Source organism: Danio rerio, chromosome 4 (assembly GCF_052040795.2).
Source record: "Danio rerio strain M-AB ecotype USA chromosome 4, GRCz13ab, whole genome shotgun sequence".
Taxonomy (NCBI): domain Eukaryota; kingdom Metazoa; phylum Chordata; class Actinopteri; order Cypriniformes; family Danionidae; genus Danio; species Danio rerio.
In genome coordinates, this window is record NC_141024.2 from 76387920 (window position 1) to 76407337 (window position 19418).

The 19418-nt window shown below is 43.9% G+C and overlaps 2 protein-coding genes across 4 annotated transcripts in view; one reads left to right on the forward strand and one right to left on the reverse strand.

Annotated features, from left to right (window-relative positions):
• The window catches only part of LOC148682569 (uncharacterized), a 1090975-nt gene that overhangs the window by 457715 nt on the left and 613842 nt on the right, over nt 1-19418 (reverse strand). The gene's annotated exons all lie outside the window — the stretch shown is intronic.
• The window catches only part of LOC799502 (protein NLRC3), a 93240-nt gene that overhangs the window by 51151 nt on the left and 22671 nt on the right, over nt 1-19418 (forward strand). For both annotated transcript variants that reach the window (XM_087249855.1, XM_087249856.1), the window contains exon 4: nt 12915-13088. In XM_087249855.1, coding sequence (XP_087105981.1) covers nt 12915-13088 — 174 coding nt within the window. The remainder of the gene's footprint in view (nt 1-12914; nt 13089-19418) is intronic.

The window sequence follows — 19418 nt, forward strand, 5'->3', positions numbered from 1 at the left end:
TCTTCTGCCAGCAGGTGGCGCTATGACAGACTCAATATTGTTATGTGGATGTGTTCAGGAGAGGACTATGATCAACCTTGTGAAGTTTCAGGCAGATCGGACATTGTGTGGTTGAGTTATAAGCATTTCCTGTTCCATGGCGAAGCGTTGAGGTTTTTCATGCCACCACGGACACGCCCTTCTGCAAAATCTCTAGATCTTTACAATATATCATCGCTAGAGCTTTCAGATAACATCACTCAAATTTGGTGCTGATATAATAAAGTTTGCGGAAGGAGTGAAATACAATGGAAAACATGTCATTTCCTGTGGCCAGCAGGTGGCGCTATAACGCTATCTGGATATCAGTATATAAACGTATTCAGGTCAGGACTGTTATCAAATGTGTGAATTTTGAGGCAGATCGCATAATGCTTGCCTGAGTTATAACAACTTCCTGTTTTGTGGCGAATCGTCAAAGTTTGCGAGGCCGCCACGGACACGCCCATCGATGAAAACTCAAAAGCTTCGCAATTTAACATCGCCAAGGCCTTTAGATGACAAAACCAAATTTTGGTGTCGATCGGATAAAATCCCTAGGAGGAGTTCGTTAAAAATACAACTTCTGGAAATGGCAAAAATGCCACTTTTTCGCCGCAGGAAGTTCAAAATATCCGACTTCCTGTTGGGTTTGAGATATCGCTCCAAGAGACTTTTTTGTATGTTTTGGCATGTTTGAGGTGTGTGCCAATTTTCGTGCATGTGCATGATTCGTATATCGGGGGCTCGTCCGTTTAATTTTTGTAGGTGGCGCTGTCGAGTCATTTTGCCACGCCCACTTCAATATTGTTATGAAGATGTGTTCAGGAGAGGACTTTTATTAACCATGTGAAGTTTCAGGCAGATCGCACATTGTGTGGTTGAGTTATAAGGACTTCCTGTTCCATGGCGAAGCGTTGAGGCTTGTCATGCCGCCACGGACACACCCCTCTGCAAAAACTCTAGATCTTAACAATATATCATCGCTAGAGCTTTCAGATAACACCACTCAAATTTGGTGCTGATACAATAAAATTTGTGGGAGGAGTTTGTCACACTGTAAAACATGTCATTTCCTGTGGCCAGCAGGTGGCGCTATAACTGTATCTGGATATCAGCATGTAAACGTGTTCAGGTCAGGACTCTTATCAAGCGTGTGAATTTTGAGGCAGATTGGATAATGCATGCCTGAGTTATAACAACTTCCTGTTTTGTGGCGAATCGTCAAAGTTTGCGAGGCCGCCACGGACACGCCCATCGACGAAAACTCTAAAGCTTCGCAATTTAACATCGCCAAGGCCTTTAGATGACAAAACCCAATTTTGGTGTCGATCGGATAAAATCCCTAGGAGGAGTTCGTTAAAATACAACGCCTGGAAATGGCAAAAACGCCACTTTTTCGCCGCAGGAAGTCAAAAATATCCAACTTCCTGTTGGGTTTGAGATATGGCTCCAAGAGACTTTTTCGTATGTTTTGGCATGTTTGAGGTGTTTGCCAACTTTCGTGCATGTGCGTGATTCGTGGATCGGGGGCTCGTCCGTTTAAATATTCTAGGTGGCGCTGTCGAGTCATTTTGCCACACCCCTTTTCAAGACCCATAATAAACGTAAATTTTCGCCACTTCTGAGGCGTGTGCGAAGTTTCGTGAGTTTTCGGGCATGTTTAGCCCCTCAAAACCGCGATTCATTCCGCGGAAGAAGAAGAAGAAGAAGAAGAAGAATAATAAGAAACGGAGCAATTCCAATAGGGCCTTGCACCGTTCGGTGCTCGGTCCCTAATAATAAACGGAGCAATTCCAATAGGGCCTTGCACCGTTCGGTGCTCGGTCCCTAATAAACGGAGCAATTCCAATAGGGCCTACGCACCGTTTCGGTGCTCGGTCCCTAATAATAATAATAAACGGAGCAATTCCAATAGGGCCTACGCACCGTATCGGTGCTCGGTCCCTAATTAAAGCTGCAAGCAGCGATGATAGGGACCTCGCACCCGGGCTCACCGCCGCCCGGTGGCCTTACAATTGACAGAGAACAGCGAACAATAATAATTTAAGCCAATATATTTTTAAAAATCTAAGAAAATCACAGATTTATGCCAAACTTCCTCCTGTCAGCAGGTGGCGCTATAACTTTGACTCACAATTGGCATGTAGATGTCTTCCGGAGAGGAATCTTATCAACCGTGTGAAGTTTCAGGCACATTGGACATTGTGTGGCTGAGTTATAAGCCAAACTACCCTCTGCCAGCAGGTGGCGTTATAACTGACTCAAAATTGTTATGTGGATGTGTTCAGGAGCGGACTTTTATCAACCATGTGAAGTTTCAGGCTGATCAGAGATTGTGTGGCCGAGTTACAAGCCAAACTTCCTTCTGCCAGCAGGTGGTGCTATGACTCTGACTCAATATTATTATGTAGATGTATTCAGGAGAGGACTTTTATAAACCCTGTGAAGTTTCAGGCAGATCGGACATTGTGTGGTTGAGTTATAAGGACTTCCTGTTCCATGGCGAAGCAGTGAGGTTTGTCATGCCGCCATGGACACGCCCCTCTCTGAAAACTCTAGATCTTCACAATATATCATCGCTAGAGCTTTTAGATAACACCACCCAATTTTGGTGCTGATGCGATAAAATTTGTGGAAGGAGTTTGTTACTCCGTAAAACATATCATTTCCTGTGGCCAGCAGGTGGCGCTATAACTGTTTCTGGATATTGGCATGTAAACGTGTTCAGGTCAGGACTCTTATCAAGCGTGTGAATTTTGAGGCAGATCGAATAATGCATGCCTGAGTTATAACGACTTCCTGTTTTGTGGCGAATCATCAAAGTTTGCGAGGCCGCCAAGGACACGCCCATCGATGAAAACTCTAAAGCTTCGCAATTTAACATCGCCAAGGCCTTTAGATGACAAAACCCCATTTTGGTGTCGATCGGATAAAATCCCTAGGAGGAGTTCGTTAAAATACAACGCCTGGAAATGGCAAAAATGCCACTTATTTGGCGCAGGAAGTTAAAAATATCCGACTTCCTGTTGGGTTTGAGATATGGCTCCAAGAAACTTTTTCGTATGTTTTGGCATGTTTGAGGTGTGTGTCAATTTTCGTGCATGTGCGTGATTCGTAGATCGGGGGCTCGTCCGTTTAAATTTTATAGGTGGCGCTGTCGAGTCATTTTGCCACGCCCACTTCATTATTGTTATGTGGATGTGTTCAGGAGAGGACTTTTATCAACCATGTGAAGTTTCAGGCTGTTCGCACATTGTGTGGTTGAGTTATAAGGACTTCTTGTTCCATGGCGAAGCAGTGAGGTTTGTCATGCCGCCATGGACACGCCCCTCTCTGAAAACTCTAGATCTCCACAATATATCATTGCTAGGGCTTTCAGACAACACAACCCAAATTTGGTGCTGATACGAAAAAATTTGTGGGAGAAGTTTGTTACACCGTAAATCATGTCATTTCCTGTGGCCAGCAGGTGGCGCTATAACTGTATCTGGATATTGGCATGTAAACGTGTTCAGGTCAGGACTCTTATCAAGCGTGTGAATTTTGAGGCAGATCGGATAATGCATGCCTGAGTTATAACGACTTCCTCTTTTGTGGCGAATCGTCAAAGTTTGCGAGGCCGCCACGGACACGCCCATCGATGAAAACTCTAAAGCTTCGCAATTTAACATCGCCAAGGCCTTTAGATGACAAAACCCAATTTTGGTGTCGATCGGATAAAATCCCTAGGAGGAGTTCGTTAAAATACAACGCCTGGAAATGGCAAAAACGCCACTTTTTCGCCGCAGGAAGTTAAAAATATCTGACTTCCTGTTGGGTTTGAGATATGGCTCCAAGAGACTTTTTCGTATGTTTTGGCGTGTTTGAGGTGTGTGCCAATTTTCGTGCATGTGCGTGATTCGTGTATTCGGGGCTCGTCCGTTTAATTTTTCTAGGTGGCGCTGTCGAGTCATTTTGCCACGCCCACTTTATTATTGTTATGAGGATGTGTTCAGGAGAGGACTTTTATCAACCATCTCAAGTTTCAGGCAGATCGGACATTGTGTGGTGGAGTTATAAGGACTTCCTGTTCGATGGCGAAGCGTTGAGGTTTGTCATGCCGCCACGGACACGCCCCTCTGCGAAAACTCTAGATCTTCACAATATATCATCGCTAGGGCTTTCAGATAACACCACTCAATTTTGGTGTTGATACGATAAAATTTGTGGGAGGAGTTTGTTACGATGTGAAACATGTCATTTCCTGTGGCCAGCAGGTGGCACTATAACTGTATCTGGATATCGGCATGTAAACTTGTTCAGGTCAGGACTCTTATCAAACGTGTGAATTTTGAGGCAGATCGGATAATGCATGCCTGAGTTATAACGACTTCCTGTTTTGTGGCGAATCGTCAAAGTTTGCGAGGCCGCCACGGACACGCCCATCGACGAAAACTCTAAAGCTTCGCAATTTAACATCGCCAAGGCCTTTAGATGACAAAACCCAATTTTGGTGTCGATCGGATAAAATGCCTAGGAGGAGTTCGTTAAAATACAACGCCTGGAAATGGCAAAAACGCCACTTTTTCGCCGCAGGAAGTTAAAAATATCCGACTTCCTGTTGGGTTTGAGATATGGCTCCAAGAGACTTTTTCGTATGTTTTGGTGTGTTTGAGGTGTGTGCCAGTTTTCATGCATGTGCGTGATTCGTGGATCGGGGGCTCGTCGATTTAATTTTTCTAGGTGGCGCTGTTGAGTCATTTTGCCACGCCCACTTCCGAAGCCCATAACAAACGTAAATTTTCGCCACTTCTGAGGCGTGTGCAAAGTTTCGTGAGTTTTCGGGCATGTTTAGCCCCTCAAAACTGCGATTCATTCCGCGGAAGAAGTCGGAAGAATAATTAAAGCTGCAAGCAGCGATGATAGGGACCTCGCACCCGGGCTCACCGCCGCCCGGTGGCCACAGGATGACAGAGAACAGCGAACAGTAATAATTTAAGCCGATATATTAAAAAAAATCTGAGAAAATCACAGATTTATGCCAAATTTCCTCCTGTCAGCAGGTGGCGCTATAACTGTGACTCATGATTGGCATGTAGATATCTTCAGGAGAGGAAACTTATCAACCATGTGAAGTTTTAAGCAGATCGGACATTGTTTGGCTGAGTTATAAGCCAAACTGCCTTTTGTCAGCAGGTGGCGCTATGACAGACTCAATGTTGTTATGTAGATGTGTTCAGGAGAGGACTTTTATCAACCTTGTGAAGTTTCAGCCAGATCGGACTTTGTGTGGTTGAGTTATACTGCAAACTACCATCTGCCAGCAGGTGGCACTATAACTGTGACTTAAGATTGGCATGTAGATGTCTTCAGTAATGGAATTTAATCGACCATGTGAAGTTTCAGGCAGATCGGAGTTTGTGTGGTTGAGTTATAAGCCAATCTACCTTCTGCCAGCAGGTGGCGCTATGACTGACCCAATATTGTTATCTAGATGTGTTCAGAAGAGGACTTTTATCAATCATGTGAAGTTTCAGGCAGATTAGACATTGTGTGGTTAAGTTATAATAACTTCCTGTTCCATGGCGAAGTGTTGAGGTTTGTCATGCCACCACAGACACGCCCCTCAGCAAAAACTCTAGATCTTCACAATATATCATCGCTAAAGCTTTCAGATGACACCACTCTATTTTGGTGCTGATACGGGAAAGTTTGTGGAAGGAGTTTGTTACAGTGTCAAACATGTCATTTCCTGTGCCCAGCAGGTGGCGCTATAACTGTAACTGGATATCGGCACGTAAACCTGTTCAGGTCTGGACTGTTATTAAATGTGTGAATTTTGAGGCAGATCGAATATTGCATGCCTGAGTTATAACGACTTCCTGTTTTGTGGCGAATCATCATCGTTTGTGAGCCCGCCACGGACACGCCCATCGACGAAAACTCTAAAGCTTCGCAATTTAACATTACCAAGGCTTTAAGATGACAAAACCCAATTTTGGTGTCAATCAGATAAAATCCCTAGGAGGAGTTCATTAAAATACAACGCCTGAAAATGGCAAAAACGCCACTTTTTCGCCGCAGGAAGTTAAAAATATCTGACTTCCTGTTGGGTTTGAGATATGGCTCCAAGAGACTTTTTCGTATGTTTTGGCGTGTTTGAGGTGTGTGCCAATTTTCGTGCATGTGCATGATTCGTAGATCAGGGGCTCGTCTGTTTAATTTTTATAGGTGGCGCTGTCGAGTCATTTTGCCACGCCCACTTCAATATTGTTACGTGGATGTGTTCAGGGACGGACTTTTATCAACCATAAGAAGTTTCAGGCTGATCGGACATTGTGTGGTTGAGTTATGAGGACTTCCTGTTCCATGGCGAAGCGTTGAGGTTTGTCATGCCGCCACGGACACGCCCCTCTGCAAAAACTCTAGATCTTCACAATATATCACCGATAGAGCTTTCAGATGACACCACTCAAATTTGGTGCTGATACCATAAATTTTGTGGGAGGAGTTTGTTACAGTGTAAAACATGTCATTTCCTGTGGCCAGCAGGTGGCGCTAGAACTGTATCTGGATAGCGGCATGTAAACGTGTTCAGGTCAGGACTCTTATCAAACGTGTGAAATTTGAAGCAGATCGGATAATGCATGCCTGAGTTATAACGACTTCCTGTTTTGTGGCGAATCGTCAAAGTTTGCGAGGCCGCCACGGACACGCCCATCGACGAAAACTCTAAAGCTTCGCAATTTAACATCGCCAAGGCCTTTAGATGACAAAACCCAATTTTGGTGTCGATCGAATAAAATCCCTAGGAGGAGTTCGTTAAAATACAACACCTGGAAATGGCAAAAACGCCACTTTTTCGCCGCAGGAAGTCAAAAATATCCGACTTCCTGTTGGGTTTGAGATATGGCTCCAAGAGACTTTTTCGTATGTTTTGGCATGTTTGAGGTGTGTGCCAATTTTCGTGCATGTGCGTGATTCGTGGATCGGGGGCTCGTCCGTTTAATTTTTGTAGGTGGCGCTGTCGAGTCATTTTGCCACGCCCACTTCCGAAACCCCTTAAACCCAGCCATTTACACCGCGTTTGGTGTGTGTGCAAATTTTCGTGAGTTTTCGGACATGTTTAGACCCTCAAAAGTGCCCCGGTTGGGGGCGGAATAATAATAATAATAATAATAATAAAAAACGGAGCAATTCCAATAGGGCCTACGCACCGTTTCGGTGCTCGGTCCCTAATAATAATAAACGGAGCAATTCCAATAGGGCCTTGCACCGTTCGGTGCTCGGTCCCTAATAATAATAAACGGAGCAATTCCAATAGGGCCTTGCACCGTTCGGTGCTCGGTCCCTAATAATAATTAAAGCTGCAAGCAGCGATGATAGGGACCTCGCACCCGGGCTCACCGCCGCCCGGTGACCTTACGATGACAGAGAACAGCGAACAATAATAATTTAAGCCGATATATAAAAAAAAATCTAAGAAAATCACAGATTTATGCCAAACTTCCTCCTGTCAGCAGGTGGCGCTATAACTGTGACTTAAGATTGGCATGTAGATGTCTTCCGGAGAGGAATCTTATCAACCATGTGAAGTTTCAGGCACATGGGACATTGTGTGGCTGAGTTATAAGCCAAACTATCTTCTGCCAGCAGGTGGCGTTATGACTGACTCAATATTGTTATGTGGATGTGTTCAGGAGCGGACTTTTATCAACCATGTGAAGTTTCAGGCAGATCAGAGATTGTGTGGAGATTGTGTTTTAAGACAAACTACATTCTGCCAGCAGGTGGCGCTATGAAAGACTTAATATTATTATGTAGATGTGTTAAGGAGAGGACTTTCATCAACCATGTGACATTTTAGGCAGATCTGACATTGTGTGGCCGAGTTACAAGCCAAAATTTCTTCTGCCAGCAGGTGGCGCTATGACTGACTCAATATTGTTATGTGGATGTGTTCAGAAGAGGACTTTCATCAACCATGTAAAGTTTCAGGCAGATCGGACATTGTGTGGCTGAGTTACAAGCCAAACTACCTTTTGCCAGCAGGTTGCGCTATGACTGACTCAGTATTGTTATGTAGATGTGTTCAGGAGAGGACTTTTATCAATCATGTGAAGTTTCAGGCAGATCAGACATTGTGTGGTTGAGTTATAAGAAATTCCTGTTCCATGGCGAAGCGTTGAGGTTTGTCATGCCACCATAGACACGCCCCTCTGCAAAAACTCTAGATCTTCACAATATATCATCGCTAGAGCTTTCAGATGACACCACTCTAATTTGGTGCTGATACGGTAAAGTTTGTGGAAGGAGTTTGTTACAGTGTCAAACATGTCATTTCCTGTGACCAGCAAGTGGCGCTATAACTGTATCTGGATATCGGCACGTAAACCTGATCTGGTCAGGACTCTTAATAAATGTGTGAATTTTGAGGCAGATCGGATAATGCATGCCTGAGTTATAAAGACTTCCTGTTTTGTGGCGAATCATCAAAGTTTGCGAGGCCGCCACGGACACGCCCATCGATGAAAACGCTAAAGCTTCGCAATTTAACATCACCAAGGCCTTTAGATGACAAAACCAAATTTTGGTGTCGATCAGATAAAATCCCTAGGAGGAGTTCGTTAAAATACAATGCCTGAAAATGGCAAAAGCGCCACTTTTTCGCCACAGGAAGTTAAAAATATCCGACTTCCTGTTGGGTTTGAGATATGGCTCCAAGAGACTTTTTCGTATGTTTTGCCATGTTTGAGGTGTGTGCCAATTTTTGTGCATGTGCGTGATTCGTAGATCGGGGGCTCGTCCGTTAAATTTTTCTAGGTGGCGCTGTCGAGTCATTTTGCCACGCCCACTTCAATATTGTTATGTGGATGTGTTCAAGAGATGACGTTTATCAACCATGTGAAGTTTCAGGCAGATCGGACATTGTGTGGTTGTGTTATAAGGACTTCCTGTTCCATGGCGAAGCGTTGAGGTTTGTCATACCGCCACGGACACACCCCTCTGCGAAAACTCTAGATCTTCACAATATATCATCGCTAGAGCTTTCAGATAACACCACTCAATTTTGGTGTTGATACGATAAAATTTGTGGGAGGAGTTTATAACTCCGTAAATCATGTCATTTCCTGTGGCCAGCAGGTGGCGCTATAACTGTATCTGGACAACGGCATGTAAACATGTTCAGGTCAGGACTCTTATCATACGTGTGAATTTTGAGGCAGATCTGATAATGCATGCCTGAGTTATAACGACTTCCTGTTTTGTGGTGAATCATCAAAGTTTGCGAGGCCGCCACGGACACGCCCATCGATGAAAACTCTAAAGCTTCGCAATTTAACATCACCAAGGTCTTTAGATGACAAAACCCAATTTTGGTGTCGATCGGATAAAATCCCTAGGAGGAGTTCGTTAAAATACAACGCCTGGAAATGGCAAAAACGCCACTTTTTCGCCGCAGGAAGTTAAAAATATCCGACTTCCTGTTGGGTTTGAGATATGGCTCCAAGAGACTTTTTCGTATGTTTTGGCATGTTTGAGGTGTGTGCCAATTTTCGTGCTTGTGCGTGATTCGTATATCGGGGGCTCATCCGTTTAATTTTTCTAGGTGGCGCTGTCGAGTCATTTTGCCACGCCCACTTCCGAAGCCCATAACAAACGTAAATTTTCGCCACTTCTGAGGCGTGTGCAAAGTTTCGTGAGTTTTCGGGCATGTTTAGCCCCTCAAAACCGCGATTCATTCCGCGGAAGAAGAAGAATAATAAGAAACGGAGCAATTCCAATAGGGCCTTGCACCGTTCGGTGCTCGGTCCCTAATAATAATAATAATAATTAAAGCTGCAAGCAGCGATGATAGGGACCTCGCACCCGGGCTCACCGCTGCCCGTTGGCCTCAGGATGACAGAGAACAGCGAACAATATTAATTTAAGCCGATTTATTTAAAGAACCTGAGAAAATCACACATTCATGCCAAACTTCCTCTTGTCAGCAGATGGCGCTATGACTGTGACTCAAGATTTGCATGTAGATGCCTTCAGTAGATGAATCTTATCAACCATGTGAATTTTCAGCCAGATCGGACATTGTTTGGCTGAGTTATATGTAATTTCCTGTTGCCAGCAGGTGGCGCTAAGACTGTGACTCGATATTGGCATGTAGATGTCTTCAGGAGAGGATTTTAATCAACCATGTAAATTTTCAGGCTGGTCAGACTTTGTGTGGCTGAGTTATAAGCCCAAATACCTTCTGCCAGCAGGTGGCACTATGACAGACTCAATATAATTATGTGGATGTGTTCAGGAGAGGACTTTTATCAACCTTGTGAAGTTTCAGGCAGATCGGACATTGTGTGGTTGAGTTATAAGCATTTCCTGTTCCATGGCGAAGCGTTGAGGTTTGTCATTCCACCACGGACACACCCTTCAGCAAAATCTCTAGATCTTCACAATATATCATCGCTAGAGCTTTCAAATAACATCATTCAAATTTGGTGCTGATATAATAAATTTTGCGGAAGGAGTATATTACAATGTAAAACATGTCATTTCCTGTGGCCAGCAGGTGGCGCTATAACTGTATCTGGATATCAGCATATAAATGTGTTCAGGTCAGGACTGTTATCAAATGTGTGAATTTTGAGGCAGATCGGATAATGCATGCCTGAGTTATAACGACTTCCTGTTTTGTGGCGAATCGTCAAAGTTTGCGAGGCCGCCACGGACACGCCCATCGACGAAAACTCAAAAGCTTCGCAATTTAACATCGCCAAGGCCTTTAGATGACAAAACCCAATTTTGGTGTCAATCGGATAAAATCCCTAGGAGGAGTTCGTTAAAATACAACGGCTAGAAATGGCAAAAATGACACTTTTTCGCCGCAGGAAGTTAAAAATATCCGACTTCCTGTTGGGTTTGAGATATGGCTCCAAGAGACTTTTTCGTATGTTTTGGCATGTTTGAGGTGTGTGCCAATTTTCGTGCATGTGCGTGATTTGTGGATCGGGGGCTCGTCCGTTTAAATTTTCTAGGTGGCGCTGTCGAGTCATTTTGCCACACCCCTTTCCGAGACCCATAATAAACGTAAATTTTCGCCACTTCTGAGGCGTGTGCGAAGTTTCGTGAGTTTTCGGGCATGTTTAGCCCCTCAAAACCGCGATTCATTCCGCGGAAGAAGAAGAAGAAGAAGAAGAAGAAGAATAAGAAACGGAGCAATTCCAATAGGGCCTTGCACCGTTTGGTGCTCGGTCCCTAATAATAAAAAAACGGAGCAATTCCAATAGGGCCTACGCACCGTTTCGGTGCTCGGTCCCTAATAAACAGAGCAATTCCAATAGGGCCTACGCACCGTTTCGGTGCTCGGTCCCTAATTAGACAATGACAGACAGCTGGAAACAATTAGTGATCACGTGAACTACAAAGCAGGACCAAACCAAAACATAACTAGTGTTGTTGGACTTCAAAGGGTCCAGTGCATGTTCAAAAATGGGTTCGGAGTCAGTCAGTCAAAAGTTATAAGTTTTATTTGCTCAAGCAGGAAAGAAACCAAAAGCAATACACTGCGCAGGAGAGGTTCAACTCTGAACTCTCTTTCAGAGACACTTCCTTTTTATACCACAGTTGTTTGTCTTCCGTGCATCTTCACTTGGTTTAACCTTTTAAGGCAAATGTCTCCTTATAGCACACACACAGCTCATACATCCTGTCCTTTCTCAGAACTCTCTGCCCTTTCTATGCACCCCTGCGACACTTCTCTATTTTGTGCATACGATTTGCAGCACTTAGCAGTTTGCAACACTTCTGACAGTTTCACAATAATTAACACTTTCTAGGTTAATTGTTAAAGCATGGAAAACATGTAAAAATTTTATTTCAACTGAAAAATACCACAGTGTCCAGAAAACCACAAGATGGCACTACAGCAGACATGACACACTCGTTAAGTCACCGCATACACTTGTGTGACCTACTGCTGCTGAATGTCATGCAGACTGGGAAGAAGCAAAGCGCATGCACTCCCCAAATCAATATGGAGACAAGAAACCACAAATATGGTCATGACAAGTGGAATCACAAAATAACGAACATTTTTACTTTTCGGTTTTCACCTGCTACACAACACATCTGCAATCCATGAGTCATTTGCATGCAGAGCAAAAGTAGCAGAGACTATTTGTGCTTTTACATCAAATATGCTTTACTGATCACCAGTATACAGTATATATAATATTAGTTCTCTTTAAATTTACTTAATTCTAATTGTACAATAATATAAAATTTCCTTTCTCTTAACACACTTAATTGTTTAAATATAGATGGTGTGGTGATCGCTCTAATCTGTTAACATGAGCTGGGAGAAGGAAAAATAACATTGATTTTAAGCTTTTATTATTGATTTCTAATGACTAATTATCACACAAAAATGTGAATTATTAACTAAAAAATACTTTTATGTCTATTTTACAGCCCTGCATTCTCCCCTAAATTCAGTATTTACAGAGTACCTATAGTGATTTTTACCTTTGCTCAAACTAAAACTACATTCAATTGTGTTTGTCTCTGCTCTGCATTACCCCGGCTAGATATATGCAAAATCATTATTTCTTGTTTTCCTCAAAGTCTACAGTACTGTAATCTCACTGCTCAGTGTTACGAAAGTTTGTCTCCTGTGTCCTGAGAGAGCTGGACCTGAGTAACAAACTGATTAATTTATTTATTGATTGATTATAGTTGTTATTTACATCAGATGAATTACTGAAAATCACATTTTTTTACACATTTACATTTTACACATTAATTTGTGTAATTTTTCTTTCTCAGATTGGTCACGTGTAAATTCACTGCTTAGCGTTGTGAGAGTTGAGCAATAACTGCCAGGTTAACACAAGAATACTGTTGTTTTGTCCTCTACACAGGCTACAGTGGTGTAATCTCACTGTTGAGTGCTGTGAGAGTTTGTCTTCAGCTCTACAATCCTCAAACTGTGTGCTGAGAGAGCTGGATCTGAGTATCAATGACCTGCAGGATTCAGGAGTGAAGAAGCTCTCTGATGGACTGAAGAGTCCAAACTGTCATCTGGAGATACTGAGGTAAAATAAATGTTTCCATAAAATACATGCTGCCACAATTTACTTTTACATTATGAAATGACACAAAGTATGATGAGGTGAAAAAAACATATGCTATAATGTTTTTAATTTTTATGATTATTCAGTGTGTATTTCTTATTGCAAGTGTGACGTGAAGTCAGATATAATATTGGTCCTAAGTGTCTGTGAAAGGTCTGTTTAAACATCATTAATTCATGCTCTTTGTGACTTTTGGGGCATGTCTAAAAAATGTTTTTGATGCACTCCGTACAAAATCAAAAAACGAACTGAAATGTTGTCATTTCAAACAAGGAACAGTTTGCTTTGGTTCCTAAACGCCTTTAAGCTGCCATTTGGTCTGTGGTGATTGTGCCATAGGTGTGTGTGTGTGTTCTGGAGCTCTGCCTTTTTAGACTTGCCATTCTTTCCCCCCGATTCATTACTCATTCCACAGCTGTCAGACAGGAGAACATCAACACAACATCACTAGTCACATGAATACACTGGAGTGTCACGTAGCAGAGCTAGCGCAGAGGCATCCGCACTTGTATGATCACTCCTGAAGGGAGTCACATATTGGCCAAAAGCCCATTTAAGCATGTCTTCTCTATGAGAGAAACATGCACCAGCAGCACCATTCAGTGTCTGTCTGCAGAAAATATAACAGTGTAAATATGCAGTGGTGTTTCTCATGGAGGAGGCTGTTTGCCAGTGTTTGTTGGGTGTAACTATTAGTTAAATAACAAACAGATCAGTAATATTTAAACTAAATAATTGTATGTTTTTTTTAAATGTCTACAGCAGTGTTCTTCTCTATCAGCTACCATCATCAAGTTATGCAGAATGACACATTTACAGCTCCGCCTACTGCAGTTGGGATTGTCGAAGTGTTGGAAAACAGTATTTTGTATAATTTTTGCCCTCAAATGAAGAATGTAATAGAACTTTGTTTTAAGTATACGGTGTCAGTGATGTCTGTATAAAGGACCCAAAAGCAGAGTTTCAATAGGGTTTTAATCAAATAAGCAAAAAGAAAATGACTCAGCAACTTTCTCTTAGACTTTGGTAAAAATAAACTGTAAATGGGACCACAGGCAACGTGCAACAATACAGGAAAATACCAACAAAAATTAGTAGCACCACATGAGAAAAGAAAATCAGGAGTTGGCTAAATTTCCATCAAAAAATAAAGCTAGCTTTAGGTCCAAGCCTGGTAACGCAGGGCAAGGGCAATGGCAAGGCAGAAGATCAACTTTCCAGCAGGGCAGACCAAATCCGCAATGGCTCCAGCGAACTGGAAAGAGAACACTCTGGAAGAAACCCAACACTCTGGCAAAAGGAGAAGCGAAACACCCTAAGATATAGGAGCAGCAATTAGCAGAAATGAAAGGCAGCTGGCAGTAAACAAGTTAGACTAATTATTCTTAATAATAATAATAATAATAATAAACTTTATTTGTATAGCACTTTTCCAACATACATGCAACTCAAAGTGCCTCACATACAACAACAAAAGCATTAAAATAGACCACAAAAACTTATCACATATACTGAAATAAAAACATTCATGTACACAAAATGTAAGTATATATTCACATGATCACACACACAATAGTCCTTACATATGCAGGCACACACCATACATTACATACATAAACCTACAACAAAATAGATAAAATGCGTACACCTAACAAACTTGTTTAATCATACGCAATTTTAAAAAGATGTGTCTTAACACGCTTTTTAAAAACATGAATACTTGGTGATTCTTTCACTTCAAGGGGGAGACAGTTCCAAATTTTTGGAGCATAATGGCTAAAAGAAGTGCCGCCAGATCGCATCAGGTTTACAGGATACAATTCTAAAAGTCCCGCACTAGAAGAGCGTAGTAAACGGTTTGGATTATATTTTGTTAAACAGTCGGAAATGTAGGAAGGTGTCATATTGTGAAGTGCTTTAAAAACTAATAAAAGAATCTTAAAATCTATCCTTTGGTGCACAGGCAACCAGTGTAATTCTATTAATACTGGTGTAATGTGCTCTCGTTTCTTTAATTTCATTAAAACTCTGGCTGCTGCATTTTGTATCAATTGCAACTTCATTGTTGTTACCAGGACTGGGGTGGAGTGACAGGAGACCACAGGAGGTTAGATCCAATATGCAGTTTATTCAAACGTCAGGCAAGCAATGGTCATCAGGTGCAAACAGATATATTAAGGCAGTCCAGAATCGTCGTCAATATAACAGGCAAAAGGTCGAAAGGCAGGCGGCTAAACAGGATAACTGGGATACAAGGCTAAGATCGAAACACGGAGAAACAAGACAGGAAAACGCGTTGTAATGTTACTGGGAGAACAAGACTCGGCAAACTGGTAGCGTGAGAGGGTGGCTTATGAATGGGATGTAATCAGTCTGTGAACAAGGCTCAGCTGGTGCTTGCAATCAGGATACATGAGTGAGCAGGCGTGCGTGTTTGGGAGCAGTGCATGTATGAATGTGTAGTCCTGGGGAATGCGGAAATGAAGTCCTGAGTTCGTGTGAGAACCAGCGATCCTCTGGGGAGCGATCGCTGGTTGTGACATAGCCCCCCCTCTAGGAGTGGATTCCAGACACTCCACTTACTGTTCAGGCGGGAGGCGGAGCAGAGGCAGAACAGGGGGAGGGATGGAGGGCCAGGACCATGCAGCTGGGGCGTACCTGGGGCGTGGAGCTGCGGAGGGCCTGGAGACTGGAGCTGCGGAAGACCCGGAGAGTGGAGCTGCAGTGGTCCTGGATCGCGTGGCAGCGAAGGCCCTGGAGTCCTGCGAGGAACCGGCAGGACTGGAGGCTTGAAGGGAGCCGACAGGGCGAGGAGTCTGGGTGGCGCCGACAGGGTGAGGAGCTGTAGTCGTTCGGGAAGCCCAGGCAGCGACCACTCGGGAAGCTCAGGCGGCGGCGGCGACCACTCGGGAAGCTCAGGCGGCGGCGGCGACCACTCGGGAAGCTCAGGCGGCGGCGACGACCACTCGGGAAGCTCAGGCGGCGGCGAGCTCAGGCGGCGGCGGCGACCACTCGGGCAGCTCAGGCGGCGGCGGCGACCATTCGGGAAGCTCAGGTGGCGGTGGCGACCACTCGGGAAGCTCAGGCGGCGCCGGCTCTGGCTGAGGCGCTGGCTGCGACGTCGGCGCTGGCTGCGACGTCGGCGCTGGCTGCGACGTCGGCTCTGCCTGCGGCGTCGGTTCAGGCTGTTCTGGAGGATCTGGCAGCACTTGACGGTCTGGCAGCACTGGACGATCTGGCAGCTCTGGAGGATCTGGCAGCACTGGACGATCTGGCAGCTCTGGGAGATCTGGCAGCACTGGAGGTTCTGGCAGCTCTGGAGATGGCCTTTCAGGGGCAGGAACAGACTTGGGACTGGAAGCCGTCTTGTGAGCTGGCTGACTGGAAGCGGCCATCTTGTGAGCTGGTTGTGGAACCTGGGTCGCAAGCCCCGTTGCCAGCGGGTCTTGCTCTCTACAGCCCCCCCCCAAAAGATTATTTGGACTTTCGTCCAACTCTCCTATGGTGAGGGAGGATCCACTCATTTGAAGTGCCAAATTAATAAATTGTACCAGTGTCCAGCGGCGATTGTATTGGGCATCATGGAGTACAATGGCTCAGAAAGTCCTCCAAGGAAAAATATTCTGAGACATCCTTCCTCCAGGGTGGTACGGTGGGCCATATTAATAAAGTCCTCCACATAATCTTCGATTGGTCTAGCATCCTGACGGAGGCGCATGAATTGAATACCCGCTGGATCCATGTCTCGGCCGAGTCTTCTGTTACCAGGACTGGGGTGGAGTGACAGGAGACCACAGGAGGTAAGATCCAATATGCAGTTTATTCAAACGTCAGGCAAGCAATGGTCATCAGGTGCAAACAGGTATATTAAGGCAGTCCAGAATCGTCGTCAATATAACAGGCAAAAGGTCGAAAGGCAGGCGGCTAAACAGGATAACTGGGATACAAGGCTAAGATCGAAACACGGAGAAACAAGACAGGAAAATGCGTTGTAATGTTACTGGGAGAACAAGACTCGGCAAACTGGTAGCGTGAGAGGGTGGCTTATGAATGGGATGTAATCAGTCTGTGAACAAGGCTCAGCTGGTGCTTGCAATCAGGATACATGAGTGAGCAGGCGTGCGTGTTTGGGAGCAGTGCATGTATGAATGTGTAGTCCTGGGGAATGCGGAAATGAAGTCCTGAGTTCGTGTGAGAACCAGCGACCCTCTGGGGAGCGATCGCTGGTTGTGACAATTGTAGAACCCTTAGGTAGTCCAGTATAGATAGCATTGCAATAATCAAGCCGAGAGAAAATAAAAGCATGAATTAATTTCTTGGCATCATCAAAAGATAGGAAAGAACGAATTTTGGCAACATTTCTTAAATGATAAAACCATGTTTTTGTAACTTGATTAATATGAGATTTAAAATTAAGATCACAATCGAAAATAACACCCAGGTTCTTTAATTCTTTTTTTGATTGTAAACCTAAAGACCACAGTTCTGCTTCAATCCTCTCTCGCTCAGGTTTTTTGCCCACAATTAGAATTTTTGTTTTATCTTTATTCAGCTTTAAAAAATTTGCAGTCATCCATTGCACAATATTGGACATGCAGTTGGACAAATTTTCCAATGCAGCAGTGTCTCTTGGCTCAACAGAAATATATAATTGTATGTCATCAGCATAAAGATGATAATTCATGCCATATTTCTGAATTATACTACCTAAAGGAAGTATATATAATAAAAATAGACTTGGGCCTAGGATAGATCCCTGAGGAACACCATATAATATATTGTGTTCTTGCGATGTATATTCATCTATATTTACTAAGAATGTCCTTTCTGTGTGTATTGAACCAATTTAAAACTATCCCAGAGAGACCTACAAGTTTTTCCAGTCTGTTAATCAAAATGCAATGATCAACCGTGTCGAATGCTGCACTTAAATCTAGAAGAATTAAAACATATAACGCATATCATTAACTACTTTCAATAATGCTGTTTCTGTACTATGACCTTTTCTAAAACCCGACTGATATTTTTCCCAAATTTTATGCTCATCTAAAAATTGATTGAGCTGTAGCAATACAACTTTTTCTAAAATCTTACTAAAAAATGTAACATGAGAAATTGGTCTGTAATTATTTAAAACTGTGGAGTCCAAATTTGTTTTTTTTTTAAAGTGGCTTTACCACAGCTTTTTTAAAAGCATTAGGAAAAATTCCTGTAATTAATAAATCATTTACTATGTCAAGGACATAGTCAATCAAGCAATTTGAAACCTTTTTTAAAAATTCAGTTGGAATAGGGTCAAGACAGCTAGAAGAGGACTTTAATTGAGATATGATTTGGATAATGTTTTCTTTACTAATATTTCTAATCCTTTCCATTTTATTTTGTGGATAACTTCCCAATTCATCTACATCAACGATAGCAGTCTCCCTTTCCAGAGTGTGTACACGCAGTGACAGATGGTCGAGCTGGGTTTCTCACTTGCCTGGTGTTCTTTGGGTCTGGTTCTCCAGAGCGGTGCGTATAGTTGCAAATTTCACAAAAAGAGCAACACAGTCGTGCAGCACGTCCTTTTCAGGAGGGCGCTCCGACCGTGCATTTCTGGATGCAGGGGTTTCCTGTACCCAGTTGATGGGCACGAGCACTGCGTTGCATGTCTGAGGGTCCAGCATGTTAATGCGTTGCTCGCGGGCAGTTCATGTTGTCTTAGTGATGCCATGACTGTTGCGCAGTTAAGATCGCGGCTAGCCTTTGCAAAAGGGCGAACCACCCCAGCTGTCCCCTGCACTGCAGCGGGCACTCGGGCAGATCTGAGGGTTCCAGTGGGAGATAATCCGTCGCCACCAGACCCGCGGACCTTCCGCTCCTCCAATTGCTCCATCCAAGCTTTGAGCGGAAGAAGCGATCCGTCTAAACAGATGGTAACCCTTACGTTCGATGACACCGGTGACCAGACGTCCACTGCTGCATCGGAGGGTGGGCTTTCATTGTCCTACGAGAATCCAGGCCTGCTCGCCCCCCTTGGGCAGGTGAGCGCTGTCAAAATGGATCCTGAAACTGACATGTTAGCCGTGCTTTCCCGGGCTGCTTCAGCCGTGGGGTTGGAGATGGTTTATTCCCCAGCTCCGTGGCCAGACCGACTAGATGGGTGTTACGTAAAGGACCAGAGGGATAAGCCTTCGAAGCCTCTCGTCCCCCTCTTCCTGGAGGTGCACAGTAGGCTCACACAGTCTTGGAGGGCACTTTTTTCTGCCCATGCTGCGTGTCCTCCGCCCTTACCACTCTTGACGGTGG